Genomic DNA, 17,165 nt, shown 5'->3' with positions numbered 1-17,165 from the left:
AAAGAGATTTTAGTTTATGAAGAAAGTTTATTGTAAAGTTAAATTTTTTAAACAATCACGAACCAAAAGCTAAGTTGGAAATATAGTTCACAGGCTTTCATCGTCACCGGTCTGAGAGCAGGCTGCTGACTGAAGCCCATCACCCTCTGCGTTTAGTGTTTCCTGCAAACAAGTACATTTTCCTTCATAACCACAACACAGCTGTCAATGTGAGGGACCTACTGTGGATACCTTCCTGCCAAGGAATCCTCAGACTGCCTCCTTGTCTCACCAGCAGTTCCAATAATTCGGTCTTTCTCACTCTGGAGCCATTCCTCGGTCTTTCTCTGGCTTCTTACTTTGATACTGTTGAAAATTACCAATCGGTGATGGGTAATGTCCCTTAGTCTGGGCCTGACATGTCCCCATGAGGTTATGGGGTTCTGCCTCTTCTACAGGAATGTCCTGAAAGTGATGGTGGGTTCTTCTTACTGCACCCTCTCAGGCAGTGCGTGATCTCCGGGTGCTGTCCTGGTGAGGTGCACTTTGATCCCTTGGTCACAATGGCCTCTGCCAGGCTTCCACCATAAAGCAAATGTGCAACTCATATGCTTGCAGGGAGGTTCTTCCAGACCATGTCAATAACTATTCCTCATCACACTTTTCATGTATGTATATATGTATGCATGTATTATATTTTTGGTTCCTGGCACACAGCTCCTCACTCCCTTGGAATTTCCTGGGTGATAGTGTTTTTTGTCCTAATGAGGCCATTTTAGATTGAACATTCTGTGTAACTTCATAGTGGAAGCTGGTGGCCAGCCCTAGACATGATCAGAGGGCTGCAACTTTGAGCACCACCCTCTGGCCCCCAGGAAGGGGAGAGACTCTGGAGATTAAGCCAATCACCAGTGGCCAGTGAATTTATCAGTCATGCGTCTGCAATGCAGCCTCCATAAAAAACCCTGAGCAGTGAATTTCCAAGAGCTTCTAGGCTGGTGAATGCATCAAGGAGCTGGGAGGGTGACATGCCCCGAGTGTGCAGGAAGGCTCTGTGAACCCTCCCCAATACCTTGCCCGTGCATCTCTTCCATTTGGCTGTTCTGATTTGTGTCCTCTATATTAATAAAAAACCAGTGATGGTAAGTACAGCACTTTCCTGAGTTCTGTGAACTGTTTGGCACATTATTGGGTCTCGCCCTCCCTGGGCTCCGACACCCTAAACCGTGCCTCACCCCTCCCCCTGCTTGGGCTCTGCTGCTCGCTAACCAGCCTTGACCACCTAGGCCTGGGCAACCACATGCATGTCCTCCTTGCCCTTATTTTACTCTTGACAGAAATATTTATTATAAAGCAAGACAAATTCATTAGAATCTGACACATTTTTAAAGAAGGATCACCAAACCAGTAAAATAGATTATTCCTACCGTGGGCATGTCCTCCTGTCAGCCTTTCCCTAGCAAGTCCAGAGGCCCTGCAGCAGGGCCGGGCTGGTGGGGGAGGAACCCCATGGGGGTCAGCAAGTGGGAGAGTAGGGAGAAGTGAGGGTCTGCAGAGACCTGCAGTTCTTAGCTCAGTTTTGGAGAGGAGTGCTTTGTAGTACTTGCTGCCAGGAAATGTATTGACTTAAAACCACCGCAGTCTGGTGACCCTTTGGAGAGGTTTTGCATCTCCCCAGCATCCTGTAGTTTGAAGATCAGTGAATGGGGCTGAACATAATAATGTAGTCACTCCTGGGAAAGGTAGGCTGGGCCTGGGTTGATTTGGCTTCTAATGTGTGCATAAGGAAAAAAGAGCACGGCCTGGTGAGCTTCAGAATGATTTAGTAGCAGTAAACAAATCACTTCTCTGGTGTCCTCTTCTTTTGTTATTTGCTGTTATGCTTTCCTCTAGTGCTCTTCCCTAGCATACAGACATTAAACTCCTTTCCTTTCCTACAGGCCCGGTTCAGATCTTTTCTCTTCCCTGACAGCTTTCCAAGAAAGTAGCACAGTGTATTGCAAAGATGCAGGCTCTGAACTAGACAGGCTGGAGCACAGTAGGGCTATGATATGCAGCCACCTGGTCCTGGGCAGATTACTCCAGCTCTGAGCCCCATTTCTTGCTGCAGTGCCTAAACCTACCTGTGCCAGGTGGTGGTTCCAGTGCTGGATCACAGCAGGTGCTCCAGGCTCACACCCAGTTTGGAATCCTCTGCTCTCTTTGCACTCACAGAGCTTCCTTATCTGCACTTCTCTGAGTCCCCTACTGTGTTCTTCCTTGTGCCACAGGCAGATATGTACTAAGATTGTGTGTTTGCAGGCTGGGACCTTCAAAAAGATGTCGTTCACTTTTTTATTTCCCCTTAGTGGCTAGCACAATACCATCTGCATAGGAGATTAATGCAGTTTTGCTGAATTGTCTTGTTGACTGGGTTTAAGGAATAAGGTGGTAACACTGAGCAGTTTGGCAGAAGAGTAGGAAAAGCTGCAGGATTGGTGCAGGTGAAGTTGAGGGGTTATCCTAAGGGTAGAAAGGCAGTATGTGGTCCCTAGTGCACCTAGCAGGCTTGTGGTAGGAAGTGCTGGAGTTACTTGGCTCCCTGGGGAGAGGTTTATCAGAGCAGGGGCTTCCCAGGGAGAAGGATGCTGCTTTGGTTTCCATTGGCTGTGAAGTAGCAGCAATTGGGAAATGAAAGTCAAAAGGTTGGCTCTGTGATTAGAGACATCTCTTGAAACATTTTTCTTCTTGACCACTAGGTGGGGGGATAATGTTATCATTTTACATTTCTGAAGAAAAATCAAAATCTAATTGGAAACTTTTTCTGCCTATTCACTAGATTTTGATTGGGTGCCTGGTAAATGTGGGTTTTAATTTAGCAGTGTCAATATTTTCCTAAGTGTGCTAGAGCACACATCAGAGTGATACACGCATGGTTGGGAAGCTTATTCTTCAATGGAACAGAAGACATCTACAACTGTGTCACTTGTGTCAGGCCCACATTTTACTGGATTGAATCAAGCCTTTCCCAAAACTGCTAACTGTAAAGGATACTTGATAGTTTGGTGGAGGGAATCCAGAGATACAAAGAGTGAGCAGTATATTGAAGGGAGAAATGGCAAGTGTAGCCACAGATGGGTGGAAGGAAGGGTTACAGCTGGGCAGAGCTGGGACACACACTGAGCTCTCTGGGCTGATGGTAGTTTCATGACAGAAACACACAAAAAGGACGACCCAAGTTTGGAGAAGAAATAGGCTCTCTGGCCTCAATTTTAGGTCACTTCTAGCTCTAAATTATCCATTTGATGGCCTGTTCACTCTTAAATTATATATTTACTAGCATCTGCTTATACCTTTGTGAGTGCCAGGCACCAATAATTTTGAAATGTGCTATGCTATAAGTCAAAAATTGTTGCATAAAAAATGCCATATAGAGACCAAAAGTTTAATTTACATTGACTTTTGTATTTGGTGTTATGTGTACTTATTTTAAAAGAAGTGTCTGTTAAAATGACCTATGTATGAATTTCCTAAATAGCTGATACATGTGCAGATTTAATGCTGTGTAAACATGTCATGGAAACACTCACTGGACTGCTTTAATTGTACAGATGCAGGACGGCTGGAGTACGTATTGATGAATCATTATTCCCTGCAGCTAATTCTCATGAACACTTACCAAGTCTAATTAAAAAAAAAGTAAGTAAACTATTTCAACATAGACACTGGCAATTATGAATTTATTCATTCTTATTTTTTAATTTTTAGAAATATATCCACAAGTTGTCTTAAGTGTGCTGTTGATGGTATTTTTTCACATAGCATTTTTTAGCAAATTATAGAGATAATTGTATCCTGTGAATGCTTTCATGTAATTTGTAAGAAATGGAAGAGACTGGCTGGCCATGGGAAAACTAAAAATCTTTGATAGACCATTAGACAATCAGGTGGATTGGTGATTACTTCAGAATTCAGTTTGTTATATCTGTAGTAAAATGCCTTCATTCTGTTAGCTAGAGAATCTCAAAAGTCTGAAGCAGATACATCCAAGTGTGCAAAGTCATTTATTACAGAAAATTTGCTTTGCAAATAGAGTTGTTCCTCAGTATCTGCAGGGGAATGGTCCCAGAACCATCCTGCGGATACCACAATCCACGGATGCTCAGGCCCCTCCTATGTAATGGGTGAGTGTTTGCATGTACCCTACGTACATCCTCCTGTGTGCTTTATATCTCCGTAGATTACTTGTACCTAATCAGTACAAATGCTGTGTAAATAGTTGTTATACTGAACTTTTGATTTGTGGGGGTTTTTTTGGTTTGGTTGGTTGGGTTTTTTTGTTTTTTCTTCTTTGAGTATTTTCAATCACAGTTGGTTGAATCTGCAGGTCCAGAACTCTCAGATATGGAGGGCCAACTGTAGAGTGAATGACACTGCTTTCATTTGATATCTGATTCACACTTGAACTACAGCCTTTTCAGTTTTCTATTTATTTGAGAGTTTTAACTGTGATTTCTTTATTTGAGAGTAGTTTACTATGAAACATCAAAGCCACTTTGTTTTCACATAAGAATCTCTGTTGGAGGATTTGACGACTTCTTCAAACTGGATTAGATGAAAACCATACATTTCCTGTAGAGTAAAGGAGAAATAGCTGTGGATTTGTGCACATTTTCTAAAAGTAGTAAAGGATGTATCTCAATTACATTTCGTCTCCAACAAGCCAGTTTTTGCCAGTGCAGGGATGAATGAGCCTCCTTCAGTCTCTATCCCAACCTCGTCTGATTGTAGGACAAAAAAGAGCATTCAGCAGAGTCTCTTGACTGGCTGTGACATGTGAAAATAAAGTGTTTATTATTAAAAAAATCCATAATCCATATGTATTTTCATTGTGAAGCATTTAGTAAAGACAGATAAGAGACATCTTTCTTTTCAATTTAACAAATATCATTCTGGACGGAATGTCTTTGGTGCATGGTGTACATACGTATGTGGTTTGTGCACATGTACAAATGGGGCTCTGCTACCTTATATATATCGTTTGGTGGGTTGCTTTTTCTTCCCCACTTTAACAGTATGGTTTTGATCATTTCATGTCAGTAGCTGTAACTCTGCTCATTTTTCTATGTTGTATCATACAGTGTCAATGTGCCTTTCCTGTGATGGCAAGGATCTTTCTAGGCTGCAAGACCGATGGCCTGAAACACATAATGACATTTTTGTTAATGAATGAGTGAATAACTAACTGATTGAGCAAGAACACAAGTATAGGCATTAGCCTTGAATGGCTAATAGAAGTTTTTTCTTTTAAGACTGGAACAAAAGAAGTTAGGCTAGGTATCCAGATAAGCAAATTTGCACTAGTAGCTTCAATGTGCAAAACAAAAGAGACCTAAATAGAGACTTAACTTTTTCTGGGGTCCTTTAAAAAAGAGCTCAGGCATAGAAGTAGTAGTAGGTAAAATTGATGAAAAGGTTGGTTTTTGTATTTGTGGTGATGCTGGGCTAAAGGTGGGAAATAAATGGGTAGTTCTGAAGAAGAGAAAGTAGGTAAGGAGGGAATGTGAGATATGCTTTAAAGGAGACATTGTCCCTCTCTGTCTGAGGATGGTAAAACTAAAGAGTTAACCCAAGACTTTCTCATGGAAATCAGCCTGGGATTTCATGTATTTGTGTGTGTAGTTATAGTTTTGGGATTTTACTGGCTGAGTGGAGTTCCTATGATCTAAAGACAGTAAGGCAAGATTAGGTAATGGTTCTTGCCTTTGGTAATTATAAGATAGTAATTGTTTTTTTGTTTTATTACCATGTCATGATTTTAGGGGGAAGACAATGTGAGAATAGCAAAAAATGGAAAGAGACTAGTTTTGCAAAGAACCTTTATGGAAACTAAGAATGCTAGGATCATGAAAATGACTTAGAAAATATCGTTACATAATATAGAGCCTTTTATTCAATTTTTTAAATTCTGTCCATTTTTTTTATAATTGTACAAAAAGAAATAAGTATTGCCAATTCACATATAGTACAAGAAACATCTTTTTAAGAACTTTTTATTATTGATATTGTAAATGATGTAAAAAATGTACATGAAAGAACTTTTTTCCTGTCTTAAACAATTGTAATACAGTATTATTAATCTTTATATCCTTTTTGCACAGCGTAAGTGTATGCAGCCCAAAGATTTTATTTTTAAGACACCAGAAAATGATAAAAGATTTCAGAAGAAATTTGAGAAAATGGCTGAAGAGCTACAAAGGCAAAAAACAACTCTAGGTGAGCCAAGAAATAGAATGCGTCTGTGTTCGTATGTCTCATTTAAGTTGTGTGACGACCAGTGGCATTCAGGGTGAGATAGCTAATGAAGACTGCAGTAGTTCTAGACTAGGAAGGAGAAAACAAAATGTAATTAGCCTACAAGAAACTTTACCAGGGGCCATAACAGGGGTATATAGTTGAGCTAATCAACCATGTAGTCTTAATTGTTCATCAAATTGATGGAACTGTTTACTTTTAGGAATGATTATAAAAGAAAAGCAAGCTTTGACTAATAGGCCTCATTGAAATAAATTCCTATTTCTTTCTTCTTTATGTATAACTTTGTATTTTTACCTAACACTTGGTCTTTTTGTTTTGTTACCCAGACAGAATAGGCAAATCTTAGATGATATATTCTTTTAGTGATTTAGAAAAATACTTTAGAATATCATGAAACTTTTAAAGTACTTTGTATGTTTTTGTTATTTCTCATTTGCCTTTTTCACTGTCTTCTAAATTCAATATATCATACCGATCCTGACTTACCATTGCTACAAATAAGTAATTGTAATGACTAGATAATGCATGGTTCAGAAATGGGAAGCATTAATTCCTCTAGTTTTTTTTTCCTTTGATTTAGTCTATATTACTCTCACATATTCTCTACTCTATATTTTGAAATTATTCAAATAGAATTATCAAGCTTTATTTTAAATCTGTGATGATAATGCAACAGAATTTAGTCCGCACAGTGCTGCCACATAATTTTCCAAAACCATGCCCTTTGTCATTTGTTTTTGTGCTCAGCCCTCCTGCTGCCTCTCTTGGTGTGTGCTTGTCCTTCCCTCACAAACCCACACCAACTGTCTGGTTTTCCTCTCTACTTAAGCCAGAAACGTGCTTTTGTCCTTGACATCTCCTTCTACTCTGACACTAAAACCCATCAAGACCGTGACCCTGCTTCTAGAATAATTGCTTGACTCCTTCTGTTTTCTCCTCCTGCACCCTTGTTACAGCCTGCACCATCCCTCCTGTACACTGCAACAGCCCCCGACCCTGGCTCTCCACTCCCTGTCCCCTTACACCTCATCTCCATGCTTCAGTCAGAATGATGTGAATCTCAAGTAAGAAGGACACTCCCACCCTGGTTTAAAATTCCTTGGTGTCATCCTAAGGAAAAATATTTGGGATAAAATCCTGTGTTTAACATGTCCTACCTACTAGAACCTGTATGATCTGGGCTCTTCCTTGAGCCTCAAATCAATATTGCACATTTTCTTGTAATTCTTGATACTTTTGCCACTTTGACCTTCTTTCCTGTGTCAGTGATAGTATATTTGAAAAGAATTTGACAAAATGGTAATGATAGGTACAAAATTTTCTCTTTTTAGACCAAATATGTATCTTAATAGAATTGTCTTTTAAAAACTACAGATATAAGGTATTAATGATCCAACTAGTGTATAGCTGTGTATTGTCAGAACAACAGTAAGAGTGGTTTAGACTTAAGAGTTGCAAAAGAGAAGATATTGAATGAATCTTGGTATTTTCTTATTGGGGGTGGGTGTCAAAATCCTGAAGTCCTTCTTGAGCATAGACAAGGTATGTGCCAGAAAAATTCACAGCTCTGCACTCAAACAAAACCAGCCCATAATTTCATGGTTCAGGGACCACCCTGACCCCTCTTCATGTGGTCAAGTTCATCTATGAGTCTATGAGTGTGTGTTGAGGCTGGAAAAAGTGGCTAAGGGGGTTGGTTTCCAAAATCTGGGGTAAAAATCACATTTAGGAACCAAATTACATCCTGGCTTTATAACTTCTTACTAGTTGTATGATTCTGGGAAAGTTATTTCACTTCTGTGTGTCAGTTTCTTTTTCTGTAAATGGGGATACTGGCACCTAATGTGTGGGTTTAGTTGGGAGACAGTTAGATGAAATAATGCACTTAGTGTGCTTAGCACAACTCCTGTTGAGTGGTCATTGCTCAGCAAACGTTAGCCAGCAGCTGTAGTGACAGCATTGCCGATTGAGGAGGTGGTGAGCATAGAATATTAGTAGAAGAGGGTGATGATGTTGAAAGGGAAGAAGAAAACTGTGAGGGTAGAGGGTGGGTGTCCTGGAAAGGAATCATGTTGTTGAAGTTTGAAGGCATTTTTTTTAGCTTAAAGTTGAATTTTTGTTTATTTTCAGATTATGATGTACCTATTCTCTTATTTGAATCTGATGGTTCATTGACATATAGTCCCACAAGCACAATGAGAAGTAGTTACCACAGTGCAATGGAGAAGAGATTACAAGAGATGAAGGAGAAAAGGGAAAATCTTTCCCCTACCTGTAAGTGATTATATTTTGTAACATGAAAACTGTGCGAATAGGTGAATAAATTGTGGTGGAAAGATTTTTTTCTTTACCTACATATTTTATTTAATGTTTCCTGATTTTAACAAATTTTGACTTATTTCAGGGCAGACTTTGTTAATATTTTGTTCCAAAAAATATTATGCATCAAGATTTTTGAATCTTATATTGGGTTCTCCAAGCTTACAATCCTGTTTGCTGTAGCTCTTTGTCATTTCTATCTTTGGAGTTTCTTTTCTATTTTTAAAAGTTTAATTAATCATGTCTCTCTTAGAGGAATTTGCTTTATTTTATTTTATTTTATTTTTTGACAAGTCCTGGTGGCATTGAAAGGAATTTGCATGTAATGAATCAATTTATATTTTCCCTTATTTCTTTCATCTCTAACATCTTTAATTACTTAAGTAATTGATTACATTTTAATAAAATATTTAAAAACTTAGCTAATAGTAAAAATTCATCTTGAATCCCACCTAATTTTTCGTTCTGATTTGTAAGAGCTTTTTTTAAGGTTAGATATTTAGTCTGTCTTGGATTTATATTTGTATGTGCTATAAAATGGGCACCTATATCAGTTAAGCTTCCTTTTGGCTGCAGCACACAAAGCAACACACAAACCAATGACTTCAATTAGGTAGAATTACCTTTCTGTGTGTGTCAAGTCCAAAAGTAGGCAGGCAGGGCTCGGTGGCATTCCATAGTGTCTTTAAGAACCTGGGTTTCCATCTTTCTGTTTTGCCTTTCTGAGTGCCTGGCTTTTCTTCCAAAATGTGTGTGCCTCCCAGCTGAGCCAGTTCCCTTTAACAGCTTTACCACGTGTCCGGTCCATTATGCTGCCTAATCCATTGGCTGGGACTTGATCATACAGCCACTCCTGGTTGCAAGACTGAAGTGTAGTCTTCGCTAGAGCGCATTCCTATGCTAGTAAAATCAGTTCTGTTCTAGAGGAAGCTGAGAATGGATGTTGAGGTAGGTAATTAGCTGTGTCCTAAATGGACATCCAAATTGTTTCAACTTGTAGTTACGTATATAAACTAATTTGCCTTAAACTTTTTTCATTACTTTGCAGTGTTAATTCTGCCACTTCATTGCATCCAGCACAGTTTTAGACTCAAAGACTGAAACCTTTATCTCTGTGATAAAATAACTACAACTTATAAACAGACATACCTATTTTTTGAATGTGGGAACCCCTTGTTTGAATTGGGGTAATAATTTTTCATGGTTATATCTTTACTTTGGATCTATCAAATTTCTTAAAATTTTCTCACCCATAACTAGAACTCAGAAATTTCCCCCTGAAATTAGGTATTGTAATAAGATTAAGGCATAGGTTAAACTTCCTTTTTGGTTCCTATGAGTTTTCTGTAGGCATTGGCTTTTTTGCTACAGAATAAACCAAGATAAGTAAGGTTTATTTTCTTTTTACAATTATTTGCTTAGATTTTCTCAGAAAAGTATCCTTTTGAGTCTCTTTAAAAAATATCTTTGGATATGAGACTCAGACATTTCTTTTGTTTCTTGTCTATTGTATGCACAGCATTTGAAGGTAACATTTTTGACCTTATTTGTTAAATCATTGATATTCTAGATGTTTCCTATGAAACTCTAGTTTCTCAATCTCAACACTATTGACATTTTGAGCTGGATAATTCTGTTGTGAGCACTATCCTGTGCATGGCAGGATGTTGGGCAGCGTCCCTGCCTTTCCCCACTGTATGCCTATAATACACCTGCCTCCCTCCCCCTCCTGTGACATCCAGAAATGTCTCCAGGCATTGTCACCTATCTGCTGGGAGCCCAGATCACCCCTGGTTGAGAACCACTGCTCTAATTACAGAAGTAACTATTACGATCATCCTTAAAGAAAAAGCCAGGATTATCAAACAGGAAGACTGACCGAAAATGTTCATTTAACTTTGTTAAGCTTCTGATTAGGTTCAGGCAAGTTGACTTTTTAAGATCCCTTCTGACTTCTGTGACTCTGTGATTTAATAGAATCCCCTATGATTAATAGGTGGACTTACTATTGTCTTCATCTACTAAAAAATATTGAAGTTATATCTAATGAAATGTTTTGATTTTATTTTCAGTTTCCCAAATGATCGAACAGTCTCATGATAATCCAGGTAACTCTCCATGTGAAGAAGCATCTTCGAACATTTCACATGATACTTTGTGTTCAGGTAAAATTATTATTTTCTTTTCTATGATATATTTAAGCTTTCTGAATAGTATGATTTTCTTATTTAGAATTTCATGTGACCATTTCTGTTGAGTAGAATAATTAAAGCTAGAACTCATAAATTTCCTCCTAAATTAAGACATGAGTTTTACCTTTTTGGTTCCTATGGGTTTTCTCCTAGGTGTTTGTTTTCTTGCTACAGAATCAGTTGCTCCTTTTTTAAAAATTTTGTGGTATTATGCATATGCACTTTAAAGTGTATAGAACTGAGAGCAGTCAGAACTAAGGAAAAAATTGTTTCACACAATGTACAATAAACATATGGAACATGTTATTAAACAGGGTTAGTGAAAAAATATATAAAGGTCAACAATAAATTTAGGAGATTAACAGAATTTCTAATTAGAAGCAGAAAGGGCATTGGTAAGAATTAATGAAATTGGTTATGTGTTATACATATATATTTTGTTATTGTGGGAACCCTTGTTTGAGTTGGGATAATAATTTTTCATGGGCATATCTTTACTTTGGTTGTATCAAATTTCTTACACTTTTCTCACTTTGCCTACCCTAGTAACCAAGTAAATAGTGGTGACCCCTAAAAGAACTGTGTTCAAAAGTGCTTGAAATGCTGTGGAATATGTTATTATGAAAGCCACAATGGTGACAAAGCACAAAATAGTATCAAGCTATTAGGAGTTTAAACTAAAGTTTCCTTTCAATGCATGGTTTAGTCTTGCAGTCTCTTCTGTATATGTTGGAATTATTTACCCATTTATCTTAAATAATCTCCATCTTTTTGTTTATATTGATATATTTATTTCTTATAAGTTGGAAACAAGTATTAATAATAGCTAACACTGATTTCACTTTTGCTATGTTGTAGGCACTGCTCTAAGTGTCTTATTTGCTGTATCTCATTTAATTCTATTAGCCCTGTGAAATAAGTGCCATCACCATCTTCATTTTGCCACTGAGAAAACCAGGACACAGGTCAGACAGCTTGTGCAAGGTCATGTGGTTTTTATGAGTGGCAAACCCAGGCTTCTAACTTAGGCAGTCTGACTTTAGAATTTACACTCTTAATGACATATCACACTGCTTATCAGCTTTTTGAAATGTGTTATAAATGTATTCAGCTGCTAAAATTAAATGTGACCTATATTTCCAACTGCTGCCTTAAGGACATGCAAGGCTGTCTGACTTGGCATAGACACGGCACCACCCTGCCCACTGACCTTCCCTCCTTCCTGGAGCACAGCAGCAAGGGAAGGGCTCTGATGATTACTGTCTTCTACCTTTTTAAAAGTAACACTTTAGTGATTCCATTCACGAAGTTACAACACTCAGGTTGTCTCCAGATGTGTGATTGCTGTAGAATAGAGGTCCTCCACCAGCAAGCACTGAGCCCTTCTTGGGGGAGCCAGCACTGGGCTGGAGACTTCATGTTCCTAAATGAGTAGAGAGTCGTGTCTGTCCTCTAGTGAGTAGTGAGAGGGGCAGATACACACATACCACAGTGTGACGTGATGCAGAATGCTGTGTAGCAGAGGAGGGCATGGCCAACTAGACTTGGCAAAGGTGGTGGGAAGTTCACAGGGACGGTGACAACCCAGGTGGGCTTTGAAGGATGAGTGGTATTTACCCGGAGTAAAGTGTGGAGGAAAGGCAAGGCCCAGAAGTGCAAGAGGGTATGGAATTTTCAGGAGATAGGTAGTAGCTTAGTATTACTCTGAAGAGATGTATAAGATATATGAGAAGTCAAAAATTAAGATCTACCAGATGGTTCACTTTTGAACATAAATATTACTTGAGGACTTCACTAGAAGACAGAGAAGGTAAAGATGAGCTATATTAATTGGGGGAATGTTCCATGAAAGACTAGAAATTGTCTTAAAGCAGTAGTTCTTAAGTTTTAGCATTATTGCCCTCCTAAAGAATTAGTGACAAACTGTGGATGCTCTTCCTGGAAAAAAATGCACCTGCTTCTGGAAATTTGTATGAAATGTTTAAAGGTTTGTTAACGTTCTTTTCCACCCCGACCTTTATCTCACTGAAGCCCAGGTTCCGTAGTTAAAAATACTGGCCTTAAATGTATCGTTAAGTAGAAAGAATAATAATGAAAATCCAGTCAATACTCTTCTTAACTAATAGCTATGCTTAAAAAGTATTATTTTATTGGTCAACTGGAAATGACATTTATAATAATTTAAACCATTTTTAAAAGTTGATTCTTTATTAATAATTTTCAGATGAATCCTTTGCTGGTGATTTACATTCATCTTTTGATGACCTTTGTGGGAACTCAGGATGTGGAAATCAAGAAAGGAAATTAGGAGGATCCATTAATGAAATTAAAAATGACATGTGTATTTCTTCACCTGTATTGAAAGCACACAGTATTCATTCGTCAGCATCTTCCAGTTACCTCAACCAGTTAAGTCCTCAGAAATTCATGAGTAATCTTTCAAAGAAAGAAAGAAATTGGCAAAGAGATACTACAGGTGAAATTGTCACCCCTGACAAAAAGCAGGCTGAAAGTATATCTAAGGAGCTGTTTGATGAGAAATACAGTTTGTCTCCTACATTATCTTCACAGAAAGGCTGCCTTTTGGTGCATTCAGTACGCAAGGGTTCCTCAGTGAAGAGAAAAAGGACAGCAGAGTACTTACATTCATCTCCAAAAGAAAACCTAAAAAAGAGGTCCAGCCGGAGATCTATCATGCCAAGGCTGCAGCTGTTTAAGTCAGAAAACAACCTGCAGTGCATGCCCAGATCTGCTGCTGAGACTCTGGATTATGGAGAGTCCTCATATGATGATTATTTTTCACCTGATAATCTTAAGGAAAGGAATTCAGAGAATCCTCCTCAGTCTCAGCCACCATCAAGCCCTGCTCATTTCAGCTGCAGAAGTCTTTCTAAGAGGGAGAGAACAAGCATATTAGAAATGTCTGATTTTTCCTGTCTTGGTAAAAAACTTAGATCAGTCAACATTTCTGATTTAATAGTAAAACCCAGCTCCAGTCTGCAGAAAACTGGAAATGGTAAAGTCAGCACAACTTTGAGTTGCATGATGTCTGAGGGAACTTCTGCCACTGTAGAAACTCCAGGGTGTTGTAAACAGGCTGGGCCTCTGCAGGGAGAGGACACATGTCCATATGGAAACAGCTTTTCCTGCACCTTTGATGACCCTGCTCATCCAGAAGGACCTCATGGAGATTTAATTCCTTTGAAAGGAGGCAGTAAAGAAATGAAAGAAGTGGTTGGTATAAAAAGCACACAGATAGAAGGTACCACTTCCAAAACGCTGAACTCCTCTGAAGGTGAAGCACAAAGTGATAATAGGCTAAATTTTGCAGATGATTATAATGTGGAAAAATCTACAGAAGAAAAGGAAAACTTATCCAGAGGATATACTGAAAGTATGTGAATCTCCTTTTCTAAGTATCTTTGTTAAACAAATATGTAATAGTACATCCATATTTTAAATTTATCACAACTTTTTTATAATTTAAAATATTTCCCCTTTTTCATTTAAAGATTGTATGTTTGATATTTTCCAATGATAAATTCTTTAGGAATACATTTTTTTCCCTTTTACAGGTTCAAAAATAAGTAATAGGAGGATTTTGGCTATCGTGTGGTTCAGGCCATCACAGTGGTGTACAGACAGGGCCCTGGTGTAACTCACTTTGACTCAGATGGAAGCATTCTATATGCCTTCACGTAAGGGCTGCTTCTAGAGTCATCTGCCTTATTTCACATCATTATCCAAGACAGAAAATCATTGGATTCTAGGACAGGAAGGACTTACATGTTGTCTAGCCTAAAATCTAACCCCTTTCTTTCATAATAATAAGATTAAGACTTACTGACATTTTAAACTGTCCACTGTCAACCCACTGGGACTCAGGTAAACCAAGTCTGTCTTGGAATCTACCTTAGATGACACTATAAAGCCTTCAGTTTAAATGTCACATATGCACATTCCATACCTACTGAAATTATGGAGTAGTAAAGACTTCTGTACATCAAATTATACCTCTCCAAATCTTTCATGTTGAAATAAAGGTATTTTTTCAATTTCTGTTTTCAATTCACTTTTTGCTGTTGTTGATATCTAAGGTAGAGTATAATAAAGGTTTCAAGAACAAATTATGGAGAGATTGTAATAAACATAACTAGAACAGGAGCTGAGTGAAAAACTTAATTTTGTTTTTTATAATTTTAAAATCATTTAATGTTTTTCATTTTTACATTTTCTCTAATTTTATAAACAATACACAAATACATTTACATTGTAACAAAGATTGGTAAAAAAGAATAAAACCTTCCCATCTCCTGCTTCTCACATACCTCTCTTTGTTAGTTCACTTAATAACTAATGGAAGTTAGCCATGCGCCTGTTAGGCAGGTGGGGAGATTGCAGAGAATAAAGCAGTGTGCACACCTCCAAGGGGAGGACAGACAGTAAATGAATGTGTAACACTGTCAGCTTTTGAGCAATTAGTGATTAAAAGAAAAATAATAGTGCATCAGATAGATGAGGCGGCCAGTGAAGGCTTCCCTGAGGAGGTGGCATCAGGTCACAGGCCTGTGAGAAGCAGAGGGGAGCCGGTGACTGTCTGCTGAAGTCATGTTCCAACCGGAGGTAGCAGTGGATATAAATGTCCTGCTGTAGAAAAATGCCTGCAGGAACACCAAGGAGGCCAGTGTGGCAACACTGGTTGAGCTGTAGGAGGGCATTAAGGTGGCAAGAGCCAGATCCCCTGACAAGATGGTGAGTTGTTTTAAGTGTGATGAGAAGCCCCGGGGGTTTTGAACAAGGGAATAACCAAATGGATTTACATTTTAAATGTAACCCTGGATAGTTTATTGCGAACAAACTGGGTTGGACTGTCTGCTCTAAGCAATCGCTGTCAACTGTTTAATGTTTCTTTCCAGACATCTGTGTGTGTGTGTGTACAAATATACAAATGCAAATAGATATTTTAAGGGGATTTTTTGGTATACATATATTATCCTATCATCTTAAAATTTGCTTTTTTAAAGTTAATATGTTATATATATTTCCATATTATTATTAATAGATCTATATTTTTTAATACAGTTTATATCAGGGGTCAGTGAAATTTTTCTGTAATGGGTGGATAGTAAATATTTTAGGTTTTGTGGGCCGAGAGGCCCAATCGAGGTATGTCAGTACTTACATAGAAAATTACATGAGTAAAAGACATTTTCACAAAATTTTTGTTAACAAAACTCAAAATAAAATTAAATACAATTTTTTTAGAATACAGGTCTAATGAAAAGAATAGAATTCTTTCTGAGGGGGCAATAAGAATAACATTTCATTTAATTGGGGTTCAAATTGAGTGTTCCCATCACCAACATTGATTGCAAATCTTTATTAAGGCTGATGTGTAATAAGATTTTATGTATGTCACCTTTAAATGCCTTTTCACAAAGATACGTATTCCCAATCCACAAACAGATGCTTTCATTGAACATATTCATGCTTAAAAAGCTTATGGAATTGTGTTTGGTTCTTCTGTTGATGAGTGCCTTTCAACATGTCCTTACATTGCAAATTAATCACTTCTAATTGAAGGTTAGGTGGAAGCTCCTGAATTATACAGTTAAATGGATTTTGAAATAGGAAATTCTTTTTGTTCTTGAATGCAGTCTGAAAAAAATGCTGCTGGAACTGTCATTTGAGCTCAGTGAAAATGTCCACAGCAAATTTGCATTGGAATGGAGATCTTGAGTCCCGTTTTAACTTTTGAAAGCCCAGGGCAGGAATTATATTAAGCAGCTTAACATTACTTATTTGTGCAAATGACATCCCACCCGCTGTCTGACACTGCTAATCATAGCGCTTCAACCAACAGAAGTTGGTTTGAATTGCCCGGTAGATGAGGCCAATTGGTCATCCTCCTAGCACACAGCTTGACTCCTAGTTACTTCTCACTAATGAAGGGGGACAGAGTGGCTCCACAGGTGCTATGTGTCCACCAGCACAAGCAGAAAAGTCTTTCCCACACCCACACTCCACTCTTGCCTGTTTGTTTAATGCAAATTTTCTTCTTTGCTGTGCATGATGGTCTTTTATATGTCAGCACCTTGTACACATTTGTTGTGAGCTCTCTGACCAATTTGATTATATCCAACTACTAGGTTCTTGTTCATAGATTAATAGCCACCAATTGTTGGAGGTTGATGGTGCTTAACTACTCTTCTACCAACACTATCTGCCTTATCTTATTGAAAGCAAGTCTCAGACACATAGACGCTTCTTAAACACTTATTGGCAGACAGGAATCAGTCCTCAAAACTGACCAATATGCTGACGTCCCAGTTCTCTGTCCATACCTTATCTGAAAGGTTTATTAGAGTACATTTCTGT

General features: G+C 38.1%; 1 protein-coding gene across 3 annotated transcripts in view; it reads left to right on the top strand.

The window, feature by feature from the left end:
* MCPH1 (microcephalin 1) overlaps positions 1 to 17,165 on the top strand; it is a 174,496-nt gene that overhangs the window by 9,992 nt on the left and 147,339 nt on the right. For 2 of the 3 annotated variants that reach the window (XM_045535643.1, XM_045535644.1), the window contains exons 4-8: positions 3,570 to 3,657; positions 6,120 to 6,234; positions 8,407 to 8,550; positions 10,668 to 10,760; positions 13,012 to 14,181. In XM_045535643.1, the coding sequence (XP_045391599.1) occupies positions 3,570 to 3,657; positions 6,120 to 6,234; positions 8,407 to 8,550; positions 10,668 to 10,760; positions 13,012 to 14,181 (1,610 nt within the window). The remainder of the gene's footprint in view (positions 1 to 3,569; positions 3,658 to 6,119; positions 6,235 to 8,406; positions 8,551 to 10,667; positions 10,761 to 13,011; positions 14,182 to 17,165) is intronic. The other variant, XM_045535645.1, reaches the window with a different exon arrangement.

Source organism: Lemur catta, chromosome 22 (genome assembly GCF_020740605.2).
Source record: "Lemur catta isolate mLemCat1 chromosome 22, mLemCat1.pri, whole genome shotgun sequence".
NCBI lineage: Eukaryota > Metazoa > Chordata > Mammalia > Primates > Lemuridae > Lemur > Lemur catta.
Note: the sequence above shows the minus strand (reverse complement) of the source record. Positions and strands in the feature narration are given on the sequence as shown.